At 50.9% G+C, this 24,874-nt stretch overlaps 5 protein-coding genes across 5 annotated transcripts; all 5 read right to left on the bottom strand.

Moving 5' to 3' along the window:
• Window positions 1-6,530: 6,530 nt before the first annotated feature.
• Window positions 6,531-7,467, bottom strand: LOC120693166 (cell number regulator 10-like). The gene has a single exon (XM_039976583.1). It carries the CDS (start codon window positions 7,325-7,327, stop codon window positions 6,836-6,838), a length of 492 nt encoding a protein of 163 aa, XP_039832517.1. The 5' UTR covers window positions 7,328-7,467; the 3' UTR covers window positions 6,531-6,835.
• A 2,223-nt stretch (window positions 7,468-9,690) lies between these two features.
• LOC120692600 lies at window positions 9,691-10,840 on the bottom strand. The gene has a single exon (XM_039975960.1). It carries the CDS (start codon window positions 10,572-10,574, stop codon window positions 9,942-9,944), a length of 633 nt encoding a protein of 210 aa, XP_039831894.1. The 5' UTR covers window positions 10,575-10,840; the 3' UTR covers window positions 9,691-9,941.
• An 828-nt stretch (window positions 10,841-11,668) lies between these two features.
• On the bottom strand, window positions 11,669-12,438 carry LOC120687779. Its single transcript, XM_039969798.1, has one exon. It carries the CDS (start codon window positions 12,431-12,433, stop codon window positions 11,831-11,833), a length of 603 nt encoding a protein of 200 aa, XP_039825732.1. The 5' UTR covers window positions 12,434-12,438; the 3' UTR covers window positions 11,669-11,830.
• Window positions 12,439-13,077: 639 nt separating this feature from the next.
• Window positions 13,078-14,095, bottom strand: LOC120693346 (serine/arginine repetitive matrix protein 1-like). The gene is made up of 2 exons (XM_039976765.1): window positions 13,717-14,095; window positions 13,078-13,657 (listed from the first exon to the last, which is right to left on the bottom strand). The coding sequence occupies exons 1-2, from the start codon at window positions 13,851-13,853 to the stop codon at window positions 13,078-13,080; spliced, it is 717 nt and encodes a 238-aa protein (XP_039832699.1). The 5' UTR covers window positions 13,854-14,095.
• A 2,653-nt stretch (window positions 14,096-16,748) lies between these two features.
• LOC120691290 lies at window positions 16,749-23,189 on the bottom strand. Its single transcript, XM_039974334.1, has 7 exons — window positions 22,717-23,189; window positions 21,488-21,679; window positions 21,111-21,383; window positions 20,520-20,622; window positions 19,949-20,067; window positions 19,575-19,730; window positions 16,749-17,363 (listed from the first exon to the last, which is right to left on the bottom strand). The coding sequence occupies exons 1-7, from the start codon at window positions 23,053-23,055 to the stop codon at window positions 16,812-16,814; spliced, it is 1,734 nt and encodes a 577-aa protein (XP_039830268.1). The 5' UTR covers window positions 23,056-23,189; the 3' UTR covers window positions 16,749-16,811.
• Between the last annotated feature and the right edge of the window lie 1,685 nt (window positions 23,190-24,874).

The following is a 24,874-nucleotide window of genomic DNA, read 5'->3' as shown; positions in this document are numbered from 1 at the left end:
GTGGTTGTTACAGGCGGTCTCTCTGTTTTTTTAGGAGCTAATAAAAGCCCACGCCGTTTTTTTTTTGAGGAGAAGCTCACATGATGATGGTCTTGTGTGATTCTGTCGCAAACCACAATGCAACAACACGATCTCATGCTAATAAAAGCCCACGCCGTTGCCACCAGGCACCGTGTGCACTGTGAAATGCAGTTATGCAGAGTATGTGTTCAGGACTTCAGGTTCTCAAGTTTCTTGAACGAAAGCATGCAGTGCAGAAGGCTCAACGCTAACTCACAGGCGGACCAATGGCCCCCCACCCCAGCCCTGTCATGAAACATCTCGCTTACAAGAGAGAGCACTCACGGTTAATCAATACCACTGTATATAATTTGTTTCCCCTAGACTAGAGGCACACGAACTACATATAGGTAGCAAAACTTGAAAAAGGAAACTTGAAAAGAAAAACTCTGCAAAAACGAGGGAGCTCTTCTTGCTCTGCTCTCTTCAAATTCACTCGTATTTCAGTAGTTTTTAAATAAATGAAACGATTTATTTATTTATTTTGAAATGAAGCAGTAGTATTTAATTAAGTAATCAACGAACCACACACACACACACACACACACACACACACACATATATATATATATATATATATATATATATTCCGATCCCCTGCACTGGCTACTTTCCCTGGGTCAAACTCAAACCTTGTTGTCGACGTCGTCAACCACCAACATCTCATAGGCGTACCCATACTTTCGGTACTGCTTGAGGATGGCCACCTCATGGTCACACAAGGCCTGGCGATCCTCCATATCAATAGCAAATGGAATTATCATTTATAAACATTTTAGTTTTTGAAATAGAACTATCAAAAAAGAAGAATGGAGGGAGCAGTAACTAACACACGCACATCTGTTGGTCTTGTGCGATTCTGTCGCATGCCACAATGCAACAACACGATCTGATGCTAATAAAAACCGCCGTTGCCACCAGGCACCGTGTGCACTGTCAAATGCAGAGTATGTTCAGGTGCTCAAAGTTTCTTGAACGAAAGCATGCAGTGCAGAAGGCTCATCGCTAACTCACAGGCGGACCAATGTTGATGCATCGGTGAGAGAGAGGAGACCTAGTTGGGCCAATTGGTTGTTGGGCTTGTTCATTTTTTTGATGAATGTGATTGAGATCTGGAGCATCTTCTGGAACTCACTCGGTGAGGCTCTGCTCTGCACGATGATGAGGCGCTCCTTGCATCTGACCGGGGCAGCTCGCGGAAGTCGGGCTTAGTCTCGTTTAGATGCATAAAATTTTGGATATAAAACACTGTAGTATTTTTATTTGTATTTAGTAATTATTATTCCATCATGGATTTACTAAGCTTAAAAAATTCATCTCGCAAATTATAGATAAACTATGTAATTAGTAATTTTGTTTAGCTATATTTAATACTTCATACATGCATTCAAGATTCGATGTGATGGAAAATCTTGTAAACTTTTGAAATTTTGAAGGCATCTAAACAAGAGCTTAGAGTATCTCCAGTGGGGCTCTCAAAATGAGGTCCTGTTTTTTTAATTTAGGATCCGGCCTGCAAGATCTAGGGCCCAAATTCTGACCCAACTCCAGCGCGGTTTTTTTATTTTTATATTTTATATTTTTATTTTTTACAAAAATATATTTTCGTAATTCAAATTTACAAAAATATACCCGGCAGCCCCGCTGCCGGGCGGCAGGAGCTTATCTGTAAAAAATTTCATGAAAAAATTACGTTCTAGTCCCTGGAGGACCGGTCGTCCGGCAGCGGGGCGGCCGGCCCATTGAAGTGGCAGGCGGCGCGGCGCGTCGTGGGTCGTCACCGGTGACGTCATGGCTCAGCAAACGGAGAGCCTGCACCTACTCATTCATTCACTCGTGAGTCGCGACACAGCCTGCTAGCAGCCTGTAACTACGCACGCTCCCGGGAACGGGCCGCACGTGCACGCACGAGACGGTTCGACCTCGACGCCCCGCCGCGCCTACCCGTCACTCTGCTGCACTCAGTGCTCACCTCAGCACCAGTAGCACACAAGTCGGAGTCGCTAATTGCCTACGTTTCCTCGCTTTCTCTGAACAAGGACTAGTCACGTTTCTCATGTAGTTAATTCAGGCGCCGGCCAGCAGCAGGGCCCCAAACCGACGGCCCCGGCCACCGCGTGCGCGGCGCCCGTGACGGCGATGTGGCTCCCGACGTTCGCGATGGCGTCGTACAAGCTGAAGGGCGCGGCGTGGGCGCCGGGGTGGCGCGACCGGCAGCTGGCGGCGTCCCTCGCGCAGGCCGCCGACGCCTGGACCACAGGACCAGGCTCCTGCGCGCGGACCACCCGGACCACCGGTTCTTCGCCGCCAGGCGCGCGCCGAGCAGGAGATGGTGATTGATTGGCTCGGTGGGGAGCTGGAGATCGACCAACTAACTGTTCAGTCACATCATGGACTGATGGACAGTTTGTTTGTACAATGAAACCAAGAACATGTATGTGCTTGTTTTGATTTTTGTTCTCAAGTCTGAAGGTAGTTAGGTTCAGCGAGACAGACCGGGATCACAAAGTGCTCATCCAGTCTTTGTTGTTTCAGTGTTTTTTGTATCCGTGTAACTTTCAGGTGAAAGTGTATCAGAAAAATGTTAGGTGTAGAGAAAATGAGAAACACCATCAGTTGGTACAGTGTTTACTGGTTAACTACATGAGAAACGTGACTAGTCCTTGTTCAGAGAAAGCGAGGAAACGTAGGCAAATAGTGACTCCGACAGTCCGACTTGTGTGCTACTGGTGCTGAGGTGAGCACTGAGTGCCGCAGAGTGACGGGTAGGCGCGGCGGGGCGTCGAGGTCGAACCGTCTCGTGCGTGCACGTGCGGCCCGTGCCCGTGAGCGTGCGTAGTTGCATGACAGTTACAGGCTGCTAGCAGGCTGTGTCGCGACTCACGAGTGAATGAATGAGTAGGTGCAGGCTCTCCGTTTGCTGAGCCATGGCGTCACCGGTGACGACCGACGACGCGCAGCGCCCCCTGCCGCTGCAGGAGGCGGTCGCCCCGCTGCCGGCGGCCCGCGGGCCGCCGCCACCGGTCCTGCAGGCACCGAAACGTAATTTTTCCGTGAAATTTTTTATAGATAAACTCTTGCCACCCGGCAGCGGGGCGGCCGGGGTATATTCCTATAAATTTAGATTACGAAAATATATTTTTGTAAAAAACGAAAATAAAAAAATAAAAAAACCGCCAACTCCAGCCGGGCTCTCAAATCCCGGCCTGCAAATCAGCAAGACCCACTGTCAGCGTCGCTTCCGCTGTCGAGTCCGTCCGTGGAGCCGCCGCCGTCGTCGCGCCTGCCGCCCCGCGTGCCCGCTGCCGTCATCGTGTCCGGCGCATCCTCGCCGGCCGTGCGCGTGCCGTAGCGCCCTCGCACACCGCACCTCGCGGCTGCCGCCCCGCATGCCCGCCGCCGTCGCCGCGCCCGCCGCATCCTCGCCGGCTATCTGCACTCCTCTCGTCTCGTAGAGGTGGAGCTGCAGGCGACGAGGTGAAGGTTCAGGCGACGAGGTGAAGGCATGGCGGCCGTCTGCAGCGCGTTCTGCGACCACGCGCACGGATGAACAGAACATCAGAAGAGAAGGTGGAGTTCAGACGAGACGAGACGAGGTGGGAGGTGCAGGCGACAAGGTGGAGGCACGGCGGCCGTCTGCAGACGGGTCGGAGGTGGAGGTGCAGGCGACAAGGTGGAGGCGCGGCGGCCGGCGTGCCAGATGGGGATGGCGTGCCAGATGGGGCGGCGTGCGCGCCGGCGACCAAGAGCCAGTTCACCATCTTCTTCGCGGCGCTCTACCTGACCTCCATCGGCACGGGCGGGGTCAAGTCGGCGCTGCTCCCCTTCGGCGCCCGGTACCGAGCGCTGATGCCGACGGGGAGCCCGCTCATCGGGTGCTCGTCGTCGCCTTCAGGAAGCGCGCGGTGAGGCTGGAACGGGAGGACGGCGCCGCTGCACGAGGACGCCGCCGCCGAGGACGAGCAGCGGCTGGCACGCACCTCGGGGCCGGCGGCGGGGGCGCTGGAGCTCGGGGCCGGCGGCTCGGTCGCCGCAGCTCGAGACCGGCTCGGTCGCCAAGATTCACTGGATCCGGTCGCTGGCTGACCGGCCGGCCCAGCTCGGCCTCGCTGCGTGCGTGCGGTAGCAATGGCGGAGGAGCAGCCAGCCCGTTGCGGCGGCGCAAAGAAGCGGGCAAGCTAGATCTCCACCATGGCGCAAGGAGCGGGGACGATGCGGCGAGCCCAGCCAGCGGGGACAATGGCTATGGCGGCAGCGTGGTGGTGGCCGTCATCGCTACCGGCGTGGCTGGGGTCCGAGCAGGGGCGGAGCCAGGATTGAAACATAGGGGGGCCAATTTAGATCAGGGCCCACGCCTTATTAATGAGCAATATTAGCAATGAGATTAGGGGGTTTTACGTGGAGTTGCAGCAACGTTAGGGGGGGCCTGGCCCCTGCCCGCCCCCCCCCTGTCTCCGCCCTTGGGTCCGAGGCAGTACGGGGCGAGACTGGGTCGGCGCATGTGGGGCGGCGTGTGGCGGACGGGGAGGTGGAGGCGCGTGGGCGTGTGGGGGTAGGGACTTGAAGTGCTAATTTGAGAGTCTATTTAAAATAGTAGCCTATTTAGAAGTTCATTTTCTCTCTAAACTCTCGAAAGTTCATTTCCTCCCTAAACTCTCAAAATTTTGAGTAGGGGCTCAAATAAGGATCTAGACTGGAGTTGCTCTTAGCCCCTGGGCGCCCGTGATATATCCTGGCCCCCTTCTTCGGCGCAGCCGACGCGATCGCCGTCTGGACGTCCAGTCCTGGAGACGCTGCCCCAGCTCGCGCGGCGCACGCACAGGCACAGCTGGAACGGGCCCGTCATGCAGATGCAGGGGGACACGATCGGGCTGGCGGCGGGGAGGGCGTGCAGCCGGTGCAGGGCGAACACGCACAGGAACAGTTCGATGCTTCGCAGCTGCTACTCTCCTTCCACTGCTCGAGGTATGTAGCAGAGACCTTGCGTCACTCCACCGCGCGTGCGCGCGCGTGTATATACGGCCACGGATCGCTCAAGGAGTGGCTCGCGGTGCTCGCCGTCGTCGGTGTAGTAGTGCGGTCGGGAGGCTTTTCCAACGAGACAGGTGGACGCTGACGCATGGCAGGCCGCGCGAGAGAAGAGGAATCGGAGCGAGCTCGTCTGATCTGCTCTGCTCTGCATGTTTCCTATTGTTTTTCTTAGTTTGAATGCCATTCCTCATCATACCCGTGCCATTACCCCCTGCAACATGCACTTAGTCTTGATATGTATTATGTATGATGGCAGGGAGAACTGGAGTTGGTTGAGCGTTGACGAGCAGGACATTCTCTGCATTTCTGCTTTAATTTTGAGGGTACAAGGACCTATACCTGACTCACACCTACAGCTACATGTGTGCACGTCTAATAAGGAACAAACACACAGTACTGAAGCAACTGAACACAAATTTGTACTATGTTGTAACCCATGAACATGAAGGAACACTCAATGCAGGCGCAAAAAGAAAACCTTGCTTAGGTTCAGGTTGTGCCGCGGTGATGCTGAATGAAAGAGTTTGGTTGGTCCCACGTCATCCAAGCTGGGTCATATTGGTCGGAACAGCAACATCATATGTAGCAGTCACAAACAGATAGCACTGTGTGACATTAGAAAGAACTATACACAAAAGTCTTGTACGACTAGTGCAAAGTGATATAATCATCAGAAGCTCGATGACAGCCCGGCCGCACTATACATTTTTTCCTGTCTGAAAAATGCAATTACTTGAACATTTACTTACGGAAAATAAAATTGGGAACACGAGACCTTTCAAAGTCATGCGTGACTAATGCAAAATGGTATAATACAAAAATGACAGCCGGCGTCAAACATTTTTGTGTCTACTTACCTGAACATTTGGATATGGACGGTTATTACGAAAGTCGCGTATATATGACTAGTCCAAAATTATATCATCAAAATATAATGATAAAACCGGCACCAAACACTATTGCCATTTCTTGTCTGAAAATGTACTTAATTACCTGAACATTAAGATATGGAAGATCAGGAATACAATATATCTGCGGGAAGTCGCATAGGACTAATCAGCAGTGATATCATCGAAGATTGTGTGTGCATTTTATTACTAACACATTTGTCTTAGACGGAGTATGCAAGGCTAGATAGATGATACTTTGATACCATGCCAGTTTCTCTCTGTCTCGTGTTGACTTATATATTGTCCTAGTAGCTCCCGTTGACACAGTACAATCATCCAAGTTGGCACCAGCAGAGTTGAACGCAGCAGACGTTGCTTGGCTAGCCAAGAAATCTCCAGCGAATTTACAATCAGCAACTACCGGCTGAATGCTGCGTGCGTCGTCTCATCAGTTAAGGGTTGGGAGCTGAAGTTAAACTGTTATTAGCATTTCTTTTTTACTTCCTTCCGATGACAGGGAGGTTATTAACACTTGAGGAACACTTCGTCTGCCTAGAGAATGACTTAATCGACACTCTTTTCTTTTTATTCGAAACCATGGAAGAACCAAGAAATATGCATGCATGTATACAGTAACAAAAGAAAAAGGAAACGTACACTCCGTACTGATGATGTTTACATGCACATTTCCTTTTGGCTGATGCAAGAGATGAAACACACACACAAAAATAAACACATAGCTAGTGCAGCAGTACGTACAATTCACCATGCACGAATCAGAAGCAAATAAACTCGTCGACTGATGAGGAGCATCATCAGCACGGATGAGACGAGACGATCCATGTATGAGTAGCTCAGCGGCCCATGCCCTGTGCGGCGGGCGGGTACATGGGCATGGCGGCGGCGTTGGCCCTCTGGGCGTTGAGCTCCCAGCCGAGGTCCGGGTCGAAGCCGCGTGCCTTGAGCTCCTTGTACTGCTGGCAGAGCGCGCAGGGCTCGCAGCAGAAGTGGACGCAGCAGTCGCAGCAGGGGTTCTCCGGGAGGCCGAACTGGGCGCGCATCTTGGCGCGGTAGGTGCAGGAGTAGATCCACTGGCAGCCGGTGAGGTAGGCCAGCAGCGCGTACAGCGCCCCGCTCGTCCCGCACGACGTCGCGCCGCGGTCCACGATCTCCGCCACGCGCCCGAACGTGATGCACGGGCACCAGCACGTCAGGCAGCACAGCCCGCAGTCGTCGAAGCAGTCCAAGAGACCCGACGACCACTGGCCCTGGCCGCCGCCGGGGACGCCCACGGGGACCCCGGTCACCGGCGCCGCCGCCGGCTCGCTGGGCTTGGCCGGATACATCGTCTCGAGTCGGCTTGATGGGTGGAACGAAGCCGAAGAGCGATCCGGCTTTGAGCAGAGAAGCAGTGGTGTGTTTGCTCGATCGGTGTCAATCAAGACGCTCTTGCTCGCGTTGGTTGCCGTCTTGCCGAGGAGGAGCGAGCCGCGGTGCTCTTACTTATATAGCGGGAGGGGCCGGGCCGGGCCAAAGTGCAAATGGGGCCAAGTGGAGTGGTGGGTCGTCTTGATCCGGTTGTGTTCCAATGCGCGTCGCAAGGTATAGCCCGCCCGCCCGCCGCCGTCGTTGACTGACCGGCGCGCGGTGAAGGCGACTGGAAACTCTCCTCCTCTACGGCCTACGCTGCACATGGGCCAAACGCCTTTTTTTTTTCTTTTTTGAGCAAAAGTGAGCCTGGGATGCGTTTGATCTGATCAATTCCTTGCCGTGTAACGTGTTTCTTCTTCTTCTTTTTTTTTTGGCCGCAGTCTGTGTTGGACTCTGCCTAGTGCCTGGCCGCCTGCCGTGCAAGGCGAGGAGGAACGCCGAGTAGTATTTCGGCGAGCGCGCGTCCGTGCGATGCGAGCATGTGCTCGGCGGCTGGTGGGCCCCGGAATTCAGCCTCCATCTTCCTAGCCTGCTTGGGCGGTTGCGCGTCTGCTTGGTCGTTCGTTCGTTCAGCCACTTGGCTCTCTCGTTCAAGTCAGCTCGCCAGGTCAACCGTGCCGGCTCCAAAAGATATTTTTGTTTATTTATTTTAATTCGAGGATCCTCGTAGTAAAGGCCAAGCTGGGACTCGTGGTAAAGGGCAGGATGCGCACATATGCAACGGTGGCATAGCTGTTTCGATGGCACGTACATTTCGATGGCACATGCATTTAGTAGATGGTTGCCTGTTGCTTCTACTTTGCTGAGCCAATTAAGGATGACTGGTAAACGATCAACGAAGCGCGTAGGCAAAATAACAAAGCACTGCCACACGGTGGTTCTTGGACCAGCTAATTAGCTAGATCAATTCAGCTGCTAATCAGACCCGGCACTTGTCTAATTAATCAGAACCTGCAATCGAGCTGTCACTAGTTTCTTTCCCCCCAATGCAACGGAGACTTCATTAATCTTGTGTTACACCGTAGATTAATAAAAAGTAAGATGCACCATGCACCCGATTGCACGGAACCCGGCCCGGCCGTATACTTGTAGCAATTAGCTACAACCCACAACTTGGCCAATTCTACAACGACCCATCAATCAGAGGTTGTTATATAGTTCAATCATGGACACGTCGTTTGGCATATATACATATATATATAGTACAACTCCCGTCATCATCTTCATCACCTCTAGATTAAATTGCTGAGCAGCCAAGGATCGACGGCTACAGATAAATTATACTAATTAAAAACCAAGCAAGCAAAGGATGCGCATCCTTAAAAAAACATTAAAGAAACTGCTTTGAGTGGCATCATTTGGTCGATCCTTTGGTTGCTCACCGAAGCCGTTAAAAGACATTATTACCGGTGTTTTCAAAGAAAGAACGCGTCGATGACGTACGGTCGGCAACGTCAGCTATGTGATCGAGAGTTGCAAGGCAGGTGTGTGCAGCAATGCAGGCATGCTGCCAAACCAAGCAGCTTCTGTGCTCTTTCCTTCTCCCCCAATGATCCAAACCCATCTGCTTCCATCGACTAGGATCAGCGGAGGGCCCACCCGCAGCCTGACACCACGAGGCGGCTGCAACTTGAGACGGCGACGGCCACCATCCCACGGCGGCCGCCGACGTGCCGCTCCCATCCTGAGAAGCGTACCAGTGATATGGGACGGACGGACGGGACCACCAAGGATACAGCAGTCCGAAATGGCGAAATGCAGCCCACTACTATACACGCAGAAAGGGCCCAACCCAGCAAAATAATATAGGGAACATATCTGGTGGAAACCCAAACTTCGTGAAACCCGTGCAAATTATGGCAAAAAATCATCTAAATTTACCTAAAAAATCACATATGTAGATGATATGATGATATACAATCTTGTAAAATATCTTGTCCAAACTCGACTTCGTAGAAATTTGTTATTTTATATCTCACAAATAAAGTTGAGTTTGGACAAGATATTTTATAAGATTATGTATCATCATATCATCTACATGTGTGATTTTTTTGGTGAATTTAGACGATTTTTTTGCCGTGTTTTGTACGAGTTTTCACGAAGATTGCGGTTTCCACCAGATATGTTTCCAAAGATATAGGGATGAAGTAGCCCGAGATTATTCAGCCCAGCGACGTTCGTTCGTCCATCAATCCATTCCAACATGAATGAAAGCTCTTTCTTGTACAAGCCTTTTGAGAGCAGAGGAAAACTATGCAAAGAAAAAGAATATCAAAGATGAAGCTTAATGTTTTCTTATTATTTCTAATAATCATTTTCCTACACAATGCATGAACTAGATAAACATCAAGCACCCTCCTAGCACGCATCACATGTCAAGACAAATGAATGATTTTGGCAGCAAGCTAATCGAATTAATTAATAGTGACACAATATATATATACCAAGGCTACAGCAAACATTATATATGGCGCGCGCGAATCAGTTGATTATATTACTAGCAAGGTTACGAGGAGATCGATCGATCTCTCACGGCTTGGTCTTGGACTTGTGCTTGGGCTTGGACGCTGCGGCGGCCGGCCCCGCCGCGTCGCCGGCGCCGGCGCCGGTGGACCGCTTGATGAGCGCGAGGGAGACGGACATGAGCTTCTCGAATTCCTTGTTCTTGGCGAGCAGCGCGGTCTTGACGGGGGTGTCGGCGGCGCCCCTGCAGCTCTGGTCGCAGTCCCACACGTCCTGCTCCGCCGTGTCCAGGAAGAGCTTGACGTCCTTCATCTTGCCGTCGTCGATCTCGCCGTCCGAGTCGTCCAGGTGGGAGAGCGCCTCCTCGATGTCCTCGGCGCACTCGTTCAGGCACTGCCACATGCCGTTGTCCTTGACGGCGTCCATCTCGCGCCGCGCGTAGTCGCCCGCCGCGGACCCCGCCGCCGACGCCGCGCGGATCGCCGCCTCCGCCAGGTCGCGCGGGGTGGCCGCCGCCTTGGCGTCCGAGTCCTTCTGGAGGGCGCTCACGCACACGTCCGGGTGCGGCGTCGCGGCGCACGAGCCCTTGAGGTCCGCGCCGGCGCCGGCGCCGGTGCCGAGGGAGGCCGAGAGGAACAGCACCACCACCACGGCGAGGAGGGAGCCGCAGTACCAGCTCATGGCCGATCTCGCCTCCATGACTGGCACACGACGTCGACGACGATAGGTGGCTGGGGACGCGTCGTATGCTTGCCTGATCGGCCGCCGGCTCTGCCTCTCTCTGTGTGTCTCGGAGCGGAGCCGGAGCCAGAAATAGAATGCACGGCTGGCGTGCGAGAGGATCGGCGGAGCTAGGCCACCGTACCGAGGAGGCCGCACCACCGTCTCGTACGCACCTGCGGCCGGGAGCGTTTTGCGAGCCAACTGCTGTGCATGGCGTTGGCATGGGAGCTGCCGCGACACTGTCAACACGATCGCACCCGTCGTCTCCCTCTTTGCATTGGCGCGTCCGTTTTAACTTTTAAGGGCCGGCGGCGCGGGATGAACTGGGCGTCCTTCAAATGGACGCGTGAAAGGAAAGGGGACTGTGGACCTCGATCCATTGATGAGTCTGCTGTTTTTGTTGTTCTTCACTTTTCTTTTCTGCCACCCATGTCTATCAACACTAGCTTAGCTAAAAGTGCCATCACTTCGTCGTGCCACCATGTGCACTCCAACGACTCCCCTCTTCACCCGCCACTCTCCATGTGTAGAGGGGAGGAAAAGAGGAACAAAAAATAAGACGAAAGAATAGAGGAAGAAGATGAAGAGAGATTAATTGCCAGGGGTGGTAAAGTGACTTAAAATTTAACCTATATAATTTAAGGGCTGAATTCTAAAAAAGCTGGGCTCTAAACTTTTTGTAACAAAGGTAAAGCCTAGCTTTAAAAGAAAGCGATAGGTTGGCCGGGCTTTAATCTTATAAATTTTGAATTAAAAATATATAAAGATCAACCATGATCTGTTACCACCCTAGCTGCCAGGATGTATAAACAACATATTAGATTCAGCATTTGTCGTGAGTTGTAAATGGTGTTTGTTGAATGCACCTTAAAACCTACTAGCGAGTATGCGTGCGCGGATTAATGTTACCAGCTAATTTGGAGTATCAAATTCTTGTGTATATTCTTATTGAACTTTTTCAATGTGGTACTAGCTAAAATTCACTTTTGAATACATTTTTTTGCGGATTTTGAATACATTTTATATTAGTAATTGCTGGACAAAGTAATTATAGGTAACCGTTTCATGAATCATGATATGTATTTTTTAAAATCGCTTGAAGAGGTACAATTCATTGAAAACACATATAAATTGGTCATTACTACGTTGTACAATAGAACAGGAAAAATGCAACAAGGTGTGGCAGGTTAAAAGACACGTGCCAATAATGGACCATGCAAGCATCCGTCTTCTCATGCGTTGCCAGTTGCGTTGCGATTATGAACGGAAGCATCGGCGAGGGAGAGGGCGATGGAGCACATCTTGCTGAGGTCCGAGATCTTGTCGACGATGACCAGCTCGCCGCCGCCCTCTATTCTGTGGCAGTTACTCATGCACGAGTCGCCGTCCGTCTTCGCCGCCGCCAGCCACGACGACACGCCGGTAGCGGACGCGTCCTTGGACTCTTGCATCGCCGTCTTGGACCGCTGCAGGTCGGCCACCGCCGACTGGAACTTGCTCAGGCAGTCCTGCAGGCACTCCGGCGGCATCCCGCCGGGCATGTTGGCCAGGCCCTTCACGAACGTCACCGTCTCCGCGCCGCGCTGCGCCGCCAGCGACAGCGACAGCTCCGCCAGCCCCGGCAGGCCGCCCTGTACGGCCGCCTCCTTCATCGCCGGGTCCGCCGACGACAGGGCCGTCACGCAGAACTCCGGGTGCTTCGTGTACTGCTTGCACGCCTCCTCCACGGTGACCGTGGCGGCGGTGCGCCGGAGGGAGGACATCGAGACGGCGAGGAGGAGGACGAGGACACGAAGGGAAGCAGCAGCCATGTTGATCCGCGGGAGCGATGGCATACAGGAAAGGCCAAATCCTTGCCTCATGGATCATTCCATTCCATTCGAGGCGTTCTCTTGTAGCGTGAGGCCAAGAGGTTTGTTGCCGGATTGCACGGTGAGCCCGAACGTACGAACGAGGGACACGGCAAGCGGTCAACGCAAATTGACCGGCTAAATTTACTCTGTTGGTGAACTGTTAGTTTGGCATGGCCGTATGGCTTCAGATGAAGGTCGAAACTGGAAATATTTTAGGAGCAGTGATGTAGCTTCTAAGAGTATCTTCAAGAGACTCTTTATAACCTCCCCGTTCCCCACGACACAGTAGAGGCCGGCGACTTCGAGAGCCACTGTTTTGTCCTCCACCGAGGAGAGCGGGAGACCTGCGGGCCGGCGGGGCGCGGCCCCCGTGGGGCATGCTCGGCGTCGGGGTTCGGCTCCCGCGGTGCGTGGTCGCCTGGGCGTTGCGGTCTTGCGGCTGCGCATGGAAGCTGATCTTGGCGTCGGGGCGTAGCCCCTCCGGGGAGTGCTCACCGGCGTTTCGAGTTTCCCGTGGGCCGCGTGGCGTGTTCTCGTCGGCGGTCTAGCTTCTCGGTGGAGGGACTGTTTATTTCTGTTGATATAGATCTAATAGAATAAATTTCCCGGTGGCTTCCTCTGCGTCGCTACCTCGGGTTCGTCTCCTCAGCTTCTCCGGTGACTGCGCCGGCATTGGTGTCGGCATCTTCTCTGGTGACAGACGATGGAGGTCCAGTTTTTGCTTTCCGTCGGGCACCGGCGGCGAAGCTTGGTTGTGCCGGGGAGAAGCTGACATCGACTCCGTTCGGCGACGGATGGAAGAGGTGGCCATCCTTCTTCTGCGGCTGTCGTTCCCTCTGCTTGCTGTCGCTGCCGGCGTCGGGGTGGAGTGGATTTTGGTCCTCCGGGTCGATCCAGGCGGAGCTTTTGGTGCTGCTGGCGATGGCGGTGGTGGCGGAGCGGTGCTGCCGCTGGCCTCCAGGGCCGGGTGCGGCGGTCCGGCGGCTTGGCGCGGTGCGGCGGCTCGCGGGGCCGGGTGGCGCGCTTGCCAGTGCGGGTGCTGCCCGTGGTGGCTGCTGCGGCGGCGCTTCTCCGCGGCTGCGGGTCCGTGTCTCGTCATTGTTCTGGTGGCTGTTGCTTAGGCGGGGGTGACGGCTTCGCTTTGCAATAATTTCCCCCGGCTCTTCCTCGTCTTCGTCGGTGTTGGTGACTGTGCCGGCGACGAGCCTGCGGGGTTTCTTTTGTTCCCGATGGCGTCGGTGTTGGTGACTGTGCCGGCGACGAGCCTGCGGGGTTTCTTCTGTTCCCGATGGCGCTTGGTCGGGGGAGACGGCTCCATCTTCGTGAAATTCGGTACTCCAGACTTCTCCCTCCTTCGTCGGTGCGTGCTCCAGTGCCGGCGTCGGATCTGTGAGTCTTGCATCGGAGTTTCAGCGGCCTCTTTGGCTGTTCTTTTTGTCTGCCGATGCCTCTCACGCGTGGAACACAAAGGTATTGCGACGTGCCCGTCGCCTACGGATTTATCCGGTGATCTCAAGAAGGACGCGGTTCTGGTCTACGTGTAGGTGTAGGTTTGTTTTGTTCATGTGTGGTGTGTGTTGCGTTGTTGTCCATGCATGTACGAATAGATACTACATCTGCATATATCCAAATGAGAGGTTTCAAAAAAAATTCTAATTTATAGGAATAGAGATTTTGACGAATATTTACCCTCCAACAGTCTCTTCAATTGAATATACAAATATAAATATCATCTATTCCGGATTTCATACTAGTCAAAGAAGGAGAGCAAGAATGGCTCTTTAGACTACACAAAAGATATACAAAAGCTGTTGAAAAATACAAAGATGTGGAAAATGATTTTTACTCAAATCTCTAAATGATGATTTAGAGAATAGATTTTAGAAAAAAATTTTGGAGATACAAAGTGAGTTTGTCTCTAAAGAAGTATCCCGTTTCAAAAATTTTGGTCACTGCTGCCATATTTATCAATTTCTGTTCTTCAACAATTGGTGTATATACCTTTACAGATTTATTTGAATTGACCTTTGGCACCAATGGCGTTCAAGTTTAATTTTTGTAAATCAGTAACAGTATCTTGTCGCATGTGTATTATTGACAGCAACAGGATCGGATACTATCATGTGACCAACTGTTACAAAAAGAATTATTTAGTCACCGTCATATTGTATATTGAGGCATATACTCCCTCAGGTCATAAATAATTGGCGTTTCAGACAAAATCCTGTCAAACTTTTAACACTTTGACTTTTAGCAAGATATGTCTTGAGAAATACGTCCATAACCTTTTAGATTCGCTTTATTTTATAAATAGTATATATTTTGAAAGAAAATAGTGGTCAAGGGCACACAGTACGTGGAGACCGAATCATGTCCAGTACGTCAAGCGTTTTGCCCCCCTCTCTTGTAGTTTTCTCCCACGCTTGTTTATAGGGGAAAGCTATATTACACTCGAGCATTTCTACTCCTCCCCACACTCGAATTTCGCTACATATTCTTTTTGAGCTCCGTCGGAGAGAGATCGCGCATCGAGGTTGGAGGGGTGGGAGGTGGGCGGCGGCGGCCGGCGGCGAGGTCGCCGCCAGCCGCGGGCGGAGGTCGAGGCGGCGTCCTTTAGGGTTTGGATTTCTAGGGGTCAGGGGAGGCTCCAATAGCCGGCGGATCTAGAGGAGGTCGGGGGCGGCGGTAGGACAGGCGGAGGTGGTGGTTCGGCCGGCGGCGGAGGGCGAGACGGTGCGGGAGCGCCGCCGGCCAGGCGGGGCTGGATATCCGGTGGCCGGTGGCCGGTGGCGGGGGAGAAGAAGGGCGGGGTCGATGACGACAACGGTGGGCGGTGGCGGGGTAGGAAGGCGGCTGCCGCAGGCGGGCTAGGGTCTCGCCGGAGCTCTGCGGCGGCGCCGCGGAGCTCCGGCGAGACCCTAGCCCGCCGCGGCAGGGCGGGGGCACGCGGGGCGGTGGCAAATGAGGACCTCCGTGGAGATGGTTGGAGGAGGAGGAAGATTATGCCTCATGGAAGCTGGAGGTTGAAGATGACCGTGGTTCGTTGGATCTTCATCCAATGGTGAAAAAAATTCGAGTGTAGAACAGCTAAAAAATACTCGGGCATAGTATAGACAACCCCTTGTTGATATCTAATGTAGAAAGTGAAGCTCGTTTATGACAAAAAGAGAAAAAAGCAGGTGTCTCCTTTTTTTTTGTTCATTTTGTGTACAAGCACACGGATGGAGGGTCGGAGATGAGTTGATCAATCAATTCACTCAGCAACTATTTAGCGACTTTACAGTTTACACATCAACATCAACAAATCAACAAAGCCTTTTAATCCCAAACAAGTTGGAGTAGGCTAGAGTTGAAACCCAACAAAGACCATTATTCATGATTCTGGCACGTGAATTGCGGCTTTCCAAGCACTCCTATCCAAGGACAAATCTCTAGATATACTCCGGTCTTTCAAGTCTCTTCTAATTGTTTCTTCCCATGTCAACTTCGGCCGGCCCCTGCCTCTCCTCATATTACCGTCGTGCTTTAGGATACCACTATGCACCGGTGCCTCTGGCGGTCTCCGTTGGACATGTCCAAACCATCTCAGCCGGTGTTGGATAAGTTTTTCTTCAATTGGTGCTATCCCTAGCCTATCCCATATATCATCATTTAGCGACTTTACAATAAAAAATAATAACACGACGCCAACATTAACACAGTGTATCGTCAGATGTATAGCGAGTCAATCTCAGGTGGAGGCCGGCGCCGGCGCCGGCGCCGGCGCCGGCTCCGGCGCGGCCCCGTCGGCCCCCACCGGCGTCAGCAGCTTGGGCAGCGCCTTCTCGCACCAATCCGGGTGCGATGTGAACTTGCACGTCTCCTTGACGTTCACTGCGGCGGCCGCGCCCCACAGGGAGACGGAGACGGCGAGGACGACGACGAGGCCGCGAAGACAAGCAGCACCTGCAGGGGAAGCCATGTCGATCAGAGAGGTCAGGTCAGAGCGAACCAGCGAAAGGGAGATCCTTGTTTCATGGAGGCATGGAGCAGGGGTGCTCTCTTCATCTCTTGTAGCGTGTGGCCGAGAGGATTCGCCGCGGCATGCATGCATGCCAGCTTGTGGAGCTCTGGAGGACGAGCCAAGCGTACGGTGGACGTCCATTTCACGAGGTCAACGGGATGTTTTCCATTTTGACCCAATAATAAATTTATTGCATTGTTGGTGAATCAGTACTGGTAGAATAACGTGTCAACAGTCAGGTTCAATCGTGCAATCGATTTGAGAGAGATGTGTGCGACAGAAAGAAGAACAAAATTAAAATTGCATAATGAAAAAAAGAATGGGATTAATCACAACTGAGTTTTGTTACAATATAATTCACAGGTCATTTGATGCGGCACATACGCTATTGTCATCGTCCTTCTGAAGCTGTTCCAACGACGATTCCATTGTACTTATATAACTAGGCATGTAATGCTCTTTAATCATATTTGGCGCGAGCCTTATTTTGCAATACAAATCTCTCGGCGTCTCGTAAATTCCGATGACCTCGTTGTTGATGGTGCCCTCATCAGGAGTTGAGTCCGGCGGGGGCTGTCCAACCATGTGAATGATCCTCCCAGGAGGGAAGAATTGGCGTGAACCGCTGGCGGAAATCGGTTCCTTCTGTTTATCATTTCGGGTGCCATTCTGATTCAGAGCTTCTCCTTCATTTGTTGTCGTGGATGATTGTTGAGTGTCCAATGCTCCAGTGCTATCAGAATCTTCTTGTGACGTGAAGCCTGAAACAGCAGACATCACACAGGTAACATCTTCACTGTTAACTAGTGTGACCCTTTCTTCAGAGGTAACAACTTGTTGCCTGCTGCGGTCGATGCTGTGTGCATTTGCTGGGGGCTGTATCCTATCTGCCGAATCTTTGAGCAAAGGCTGCATGGCAGAAGGAACAACTTCTCAAAATGGTAATTTTAATTTCAAATAAAAGAAAAAAGTCTTTATTCATTTTTTACAGCATGCTCACACTATGGCAAAGTGACACTAGCACATACTGATGTAATCAGAAAACTCAAAGAGTCCCTTCAGAAAATATTGGTCGGTCGGTTCAACTGAAGTTAATATTCACATTACTTTGGTCCCCTTGGAGAAAAAAGGGGTATCCCAGGAAACTCAGAAATAAGCAGAAATGTACTTCGCAAAACTGAGAAGTGTGCAAAGGAATTTTTTAATGATTACATTGTCAATGAAAGGATTATCACTGGAACCAATATGTTAGGGCTACTAAACACTAGAAAGAAGGATTGCAGGTTCACAGTTACTAGTGGACTAGTGGTATTGCTAGTGATTAGGATGGCGCACCAGAAAGGGTCTGTGGATCTGAAATGCTACTAGTACTTCAAGATGTACTATATTTGTGTAGGGCTCAAGATGTGCCTTAAAACCTGGGTGATTAATATTAGGAAGAAGTCCATTTTTGACCATCCAACTATCATCCGAGTTTGATTTTGGCCATGAAACTCTAAAATCGGATATTTTTTTCCATCCAAGTATCAAAACTATTCACAATTGACCATCAGCCTGTTTTGGATGGTGGTTTCTCTGACGTGGCCGACACGTGGCAGTGGGGGCCACCTGTCAGCTCCTTTTCCTCTCTTCCCAATCGTCTGGCTGGTCAAAACCGCGGCGCGCGGCAGAGCTTGAGCTCGCCGGCCGGCGGCGCATGCCCGTGGCGGAGCTCGAGGTTGCCTGGAGCCAGGCCCGCTGGGGGCCGAGGTCGCCCGCGCCGTCTGCTCCGACCAGGGACGGAGCTCACCCGCGTCGCCTGCTCCGACCAGGGGCCGAGCTCGCCCGCGCCGCCGCCGCGGAGCTCGACGGCTCCGGCTGGGGGCTGCCGGGGGCCGAGCTCGCTGCGCCACCGCAGCGGAGCTCGATGGCTCCGGCTGGGGGGCGCCAGGGACCGAGCTCGCCGCGCCGCCGCCTCGAAGCTCGACGGCGGCGGTCCTGGCCACGTGCCGAGCCTCCTAGCCTTGCTGTTGCTGCTCGACTCTCCGCTGCTCTGCTGCTGCCACGCCCGCACGCATACCAATGATCGCCGGGCCGCCCTCCGCCCTTTCTTCTCTGTTCTTTCTCTCGCCCAACATGAGCGCCAAACAAAGCTCCACCACCGGCTACAAATACTCCCACCAATGGCCGCCTCTCTCCAATTCCTATCACCCACGGCACCCAAACCTTCCCAGCTACAGCCGTGACCGAGACCTAGGCATAGCCGAGCTCCACAGCGCCGGGGATTTCAAATTCCGCGGCCGTAGCAGCCGTGCACCGTCTCCTTCATCCATCTCACCGTGGACAGCCCGTCTCTGCCGACCTCACCCCAATCGACCGCCTGGGTGAGTTTCCCATGCCCCACTTGTGCTCACCGACCCTTTTGTTTCTCCGGCGCATCACTCCCTCTCGCCGGCACATGGCCGCGTCGCCGCGGCTCGCCGCCGGGCCATGCGTCATGGGGCTGGGCGCGCTTGTGCGCTCGCCCGCCCTTGTGCCGTGCGTGCCGCGTTGGCCGTGCCGCCTTGCGGCTGTTGCACCACGCGGCCAGGGCCGCTGCCGGCCGCCGCCGTGGCCGGCATGCCGCCGCCGCTGGTGCGGAAAGGGGCAGCTGGCGGGGGGAAGAGGCAGGGGCGGCCGACGGCGAGGAAGGGGTGGGGGGCAGGGGCGGCCGACGCCGAGGCAGGGGTGGCCGGCGCCGGGGAGAGGCCGGCACCGAGGCAGGGGTGGCCGGCGCCGGGACAAAGAGAGAGGAGAGAGTAGAGAGAAAGGAGCTGACAGGTGGGCCCCACTGCCATGTGTCGGCGAAACCACCGTCCAAAACAGCCGGATGGTCAATTATGAACGGTTTTCATACTTAGATGGTCAAGAATATCCGGTTTTAGAGTTTAATGGCCAAAATCAAACTCAGGCGATAGTTGGATGTTCAAAAATGAACTTCTTCCTTAATATTATATTTGTGTAGGACTCAAGATGTGCCTTAAATACCTTTATTTCAAGATAGAAAAATAGAGATATCATTGTGTTAATGACTTGGTTCCAGTAAGCAAAGGAGCCATAAAAAGTTCATGAGTAGAAGCCGGAGATTTTGAGGGATTTTACCTCAGAAATACTAGAGTCATGATCTGTAATCTTCCCTGTTGAATGTGAGATGGAAAGCATATGGGACCTGAAGAAGGCAACACGCTGACTTATACTGGAAAATAAACCATGGTGAAAGTGGTCCTGCACATCATCCAGCTTTGATGATACCAATACCTACATTAGAGAAATAAGAGGTCAATTTAAAACTAAAACATATTGCGACATCAAAAAATGATTAAGGTATGCATTGCTGTCTTCTTGAAAAAAGAAATTTCAGGGAGGAGTACTTCATAGATTTTGATACTTTTACTCGTCAACTATTAAAGGAGTCTGTGTCAGCTAAACTCCAGTTACAGTTTATAAGCTGCTGCAAAGATTTGCCATCAGGGTACCTCAGATCGCAAGCTCTCGGTAGAAACTTTCGAAAATGATGGCACCACATCATTTCTATTGACAAGAGAAGTGATGAATTCTTTGCCAGACTCCGCCAGCTCCCATGTCATACAGGCAGCTAAATAACATAAAAGGTACTTCAGAATTCTGGAAATCATTTCCTATGAAGGAAATATGCTTCTGTCACTTCTTGAAATCTCAGTGTCAAATATAGTTTATTAACACAGCATTCAGCAATGACATTGCTAAAAAGGCTTTATTAAAACTCTACTTTACAATCATGGTTAACTGATGCAAATACAGGAATAGATTTCCAGAAAATAGTTAGCATGGATGACAATCTTGTGTAGTGACGTACTCTAGCACCATTCAAACAGAGACTAATGAAATAGACTGAAAGTGACCAACTAGCCAACTTGAAACACAAAATCCAATGGAGCATCTGAATGCCACACAAGATCTCCAAATGCCAGTGCAGGGGCTTAGGGCTATCGATAAAATGTAACGCAAGAACTTTAGCATCTATGTTCAGCAATAAAAAAAAACTGAAAGTTTGTAGATTTCACTTACGAGGAGCAAATGCCAGACAACTGCAGGATGAGAACTCATAGTGCTCACGAAGAATATATGTCAGAATTGCTCCAATGCCGGCTCCCATTGAATGTCCAATGACCTAGTACAAAGGGTAATACATGTTGGATTATATCACTTTTAGTTTTAGACATGTAAACATGGTCCAGAAAAAAATCTAATACAATTATAGACTATACCCGCAATACCTATTAAATGCAAGCTTATCATTTGTCCACAGCACTAATGCTAGCCTTATATAGCAGTTTGAAGAAGAGAGCCAGATGAACTCATATGCTTAAGAGGTACATGACCTAACCACATTATCAGGCACCTCTATGAAGCTCTACTGATAGCATACCAACATAGGTAGAAAACTAAGTAGGCTTGGCAACAATATGACCTGAACATTAATAATTTAAGTATCAATACAGCCCATCAATCACCAACAGCTAATAGTTGCAAATTAGCACTGTCAACATCAAGCAGAGTAGACAAAAATAGAAGTGGCTGTGTATTCAGATATAATAAACTGCAGCATGATGAACATGTATGTGTTTCATTCACACGAACATAATTAGTGAGAATTACCTTTATTTGGTACCCAGGAAATTCTTGTATTTTATTACGAAGATGGGGAATAGTTAGTCTTGCAATCCAACGAGCTCCAGCAAGCATCCCACAGTGTGCGTAACCTAAAACTACATTGCTGATCTGTCCTTCACTTAGAATTATATGGTGAAAAGGAACTTCAGCAGCAGTTGCTGCCGTCAGCCGCTCTTTAGTACTGATAGCACCCCGAATGAAAAGCAGAAAACACTTGGTCCTTTTGTCACACACCAGTGCGAAAGAAGGCTGCATGAGCTGCATTAAGCAATGAACCAAGAATAAGACACTTTCTAACTACATATGGGACTGAACGTTAATATGACCTTGAGTGCAAGTTAACGTCAATGATACTTACTCACCCTCGACCTAGCCTTGTGAATGAGAATGTCTTCTTGTTTGTACCCACCAAACTTCAGAAATGCAGAAAAGGATTTCTTTGAGAAGAACATGCAAAGCTTCAAGTACTCAAGGAGAGAAGAAACTTCAGCATGTGCCTGATGGCCTCTAAGTTGACGGCAATCGTTTCCACTATACTCATGCTGCAAATTACCCTGAAGTGGCACAGTCGAGAAAATAAGTTACCATACGTTTTCTTCCATTGCCTATGTGTAAACTGTGTACAAGAAAGGATTACAGAAGCAAACTGGTAATATTATGCAGAGTTGAATCACTTTCAGCGAGCATTGCCTTTTTAGAAGATATTGCAGATGTAAGTCAACTTATGTAGCTGATTTTCAATCATGGAATAAACGGTTTGTTGACTTGGCATGACACAGAGCTGAATATGTTGATCTTAATGCGGAACAATCGCCTGATCAATAATATTCATGCAACCATAACCAAATAAACGAGATCCAACCAAAAGTTGAATAGATGTGGCATCAAAATGACTGAAGGTAAAAAAAAATCATTGGTATTGTGCATTCCCAAAATCTGTAGTTCCATTTTGATGTCAAATAGAATGGCACCATTTGCTTTATGCCTTTAATAACATGATCACCATTCTGAACTTACATTACTCAGAAAACAGACAAATCAGATCTAATAGATCAAACTTCCGGACATATATGCAAAACCGATCTTAACTCGAGCTCAAGTACTGAGCACGTCATTATGATCGGGGCACCGCAAGTGCCAGGATCCAAGTGCGGTGATAGTATATACAGGGAAGCAACTGACCAATAATTCAATAAAAAGTATACCCAAAAGTAAAGCAAACCCAGACCTGTCTTCCAAGTCAATGCATGTCAAACCGTGAAATGGTCAGAAGCTCAGCCTTTACACAAACACTCTCAGCAAGTGGATAATAGGATACACTCTACTGAAACTCTGAAAGCAACTAGCTAATAGCTTCAGCACTGGGGCCAGCAGGTCCCAGACTCCCAGTTTCACCAAATGCAGCAGTTAGCTACAGTGGTCATTTGAGCTCTGTGATCATTCAATTGTGAAAGCCGTTGATCAAATCATGCTTTGATCCAACCAATAACAAAGCAGAGCAAGGAAAACCGAACACGCGTAGGAGAAGCAGAGAACACGACACACTCTCAGAGACAGAGTGAACCAGATCACGTGGAGAAATATCGCACACCTGACGTTTCATGTGGCGCCTAATCCCGAAGGCGAGGCCGTGCAGGCCCCATCGCCCGACGGTGAGCTCCCACGTGCGCCGCGCCGTGCGGACGGCCACCGCGGCCGCCTCGCAGCAGGTCACGGGCTCCCTGTGCGGCCACGGCTCCTCCTCGCGGTCGCTCTCCGCCCCCCTCCCCCGCGCCGCCCCGGACCCGGACAGCAGCGGCGACGTCTCGTCCTCCTCTCTCCCCCTCTCGGCCTCCGGCGCCGGCTGCGGGCGGCAGGTGAGCAGCAGGTACAGCAGGAGCGCGCCGCCCGACGCTGCGGCCGCCGCCGCCGCCGCGACGGCGGCCGGCATCGGGGGCCGGCGGTGCGGGGACCCTCCGGATTCGCGGCGAGTAAGCAGGGAGGAGGTGGGAAGGATTTGGGCGATCGCGAGAGCAAGCGTTGAAGTTGAAGTGGCGACGAAGAGGAGAACGAGGGGGGAGATTAGTAATATGCTTTTATTTTGCGAAGGATTCTGCAAGTTGCAATTGAGCCAGGCAGGCTTATTTTGTCAGCAAATGATTTTGGTAGAAAATAAATACAGTTTCCTCACGATATATTATCAACAGTAGCTTGATTGGGAAGTGATATATTGTACGTGTTTATAGAGTTATTAATTAAAACGTGCCAGGTGTTGATAGCAATATTTCAAAAGTTGAAATGGACCGCTCGATGTGGTCCAGTCGTAATCATCTGTACGAAATAGTGAAGTGGATATGATAATTTTACATGTTTCTAAAATAGAAAATGTTGGAGTGATTATGGTTTCTTACAAAAATCATCGCTGACCTCATGCGATATCCACAAGTTTGAAAAGTTATGCACAAGTGCACTATTGGGATCAAACAATAAGTAGTAGCAAAATTGTTGTGTGAATTAAACTATTTTCTATTTTTATATGTATATCTAACTAAACTCTTGCTTACCCGCAAAAAAAAAAAAGTAAACTCTTGCTTGTATGACAATGCCAATTTTTAAATTCAAAAGAAAAATATAAAGTGCCAAAATGGCTGCATATTTTCCGTCTGCCAATGCATTTCAAATAACCCAATATTTCTTATTTTTAACCTATTTTATTTGAAGATTATTAACTGTATGTGTAAAATAATTAAAATATATATCTTTCGGTCATGCCAAACTATTTGGCGGCACTTAAATCCTAGCATGATCAAGTTAACGAGTCATGCCGTGACCCAAAGATTACTTCTCGAAATCTATATCAATAATTAAGAATAAAAAGTACTAAAATAAAACTATAGACAGCTTCCAAATTCCAAATCTGAAGTCCCAATGCGCTCGTTTTGTGAATATGACCTCGTACATATCTGTAATGGGAACCCACGGCTTTAGCCTTTAGCGAGCTGAGGATTGCTTAATCGAATGCGGGCAGCGGGTGGGCCCGGGAGGACAGCGAGGCTCACATGGTTGTCTATTGGTCTGATCGTAAAGCCTGGATCAGGGAGAGCAAGGCGGCACAAATCATTGGCCACAAACTTTTCCCCCTCCCACATTTTCGCCACTACCCCCATCAGACCGACTTGTGGGCCCAAGCTCCGTGGGGCCAGTATGACCGCTTTTGGGTACCTTTGGGCCGACATCGAATGATTTTAGGAAAAGAAACGCACGCAGCCCACTTGGGTGGGCTGGAGTGGCTGGCGTGGCGTGCGCGGCGTCAGAAGATCGCCGGCGTGGGCCTATTTGCAGTGGGCCTATTAGCGGCCGGTAAGATTCCACGATACCCCTCACGACGCGGGCCTATTTGCAGTGGGCCGCATACAAATGATTCTGGAAAGGAGACGAGGGGAATGCTTCTTCTTTTTGCAACGAACTTGGTGGATTTCTGTGCTGCTTTGGTTGGCATTGCATGCAAGGGCATATAGGCATCTTGATCTGGTAACACTCAAGGTAAACCTGAACCTGTCTTTCAACAAAGATCTTCGACGCTAAAACGCGACGTCGCATGAGCATGTGACGTGCACTCACAAAGCCGTCTCCACGAGATCCGATCAGATTGGTTTGGTAGGGCAGTCAAATTGGTTTCGCTGGGAAGCCCAATGAAGATTTTAATGGATGTTCGCTCGGGGGGCACCTCGTCAGGTAAGCGCATCTGTGCATACTAGATTGTTGTAGAC

Source organism: Panicum virgatum, chromosome 9N (genome assembly GCF_016808335.1).
Source record: "Panicum virgatum strain AP13 chromosome 9N, P.virgatum_v5, whole genome shotgun sequence".
Taxonomy (NCBI): domain Eukaryota; kingdom Viridiplantae; phylum Streptophyta; class Magnoliopsida; order Poales; family Poaceae; genus Panicum; species Panicum virgatum.
The sequence above is the reverse complement of the archived record's forward strand: the minus strand, read 5'-3'. Positions and strand labels throughout refer to the sequence as shown.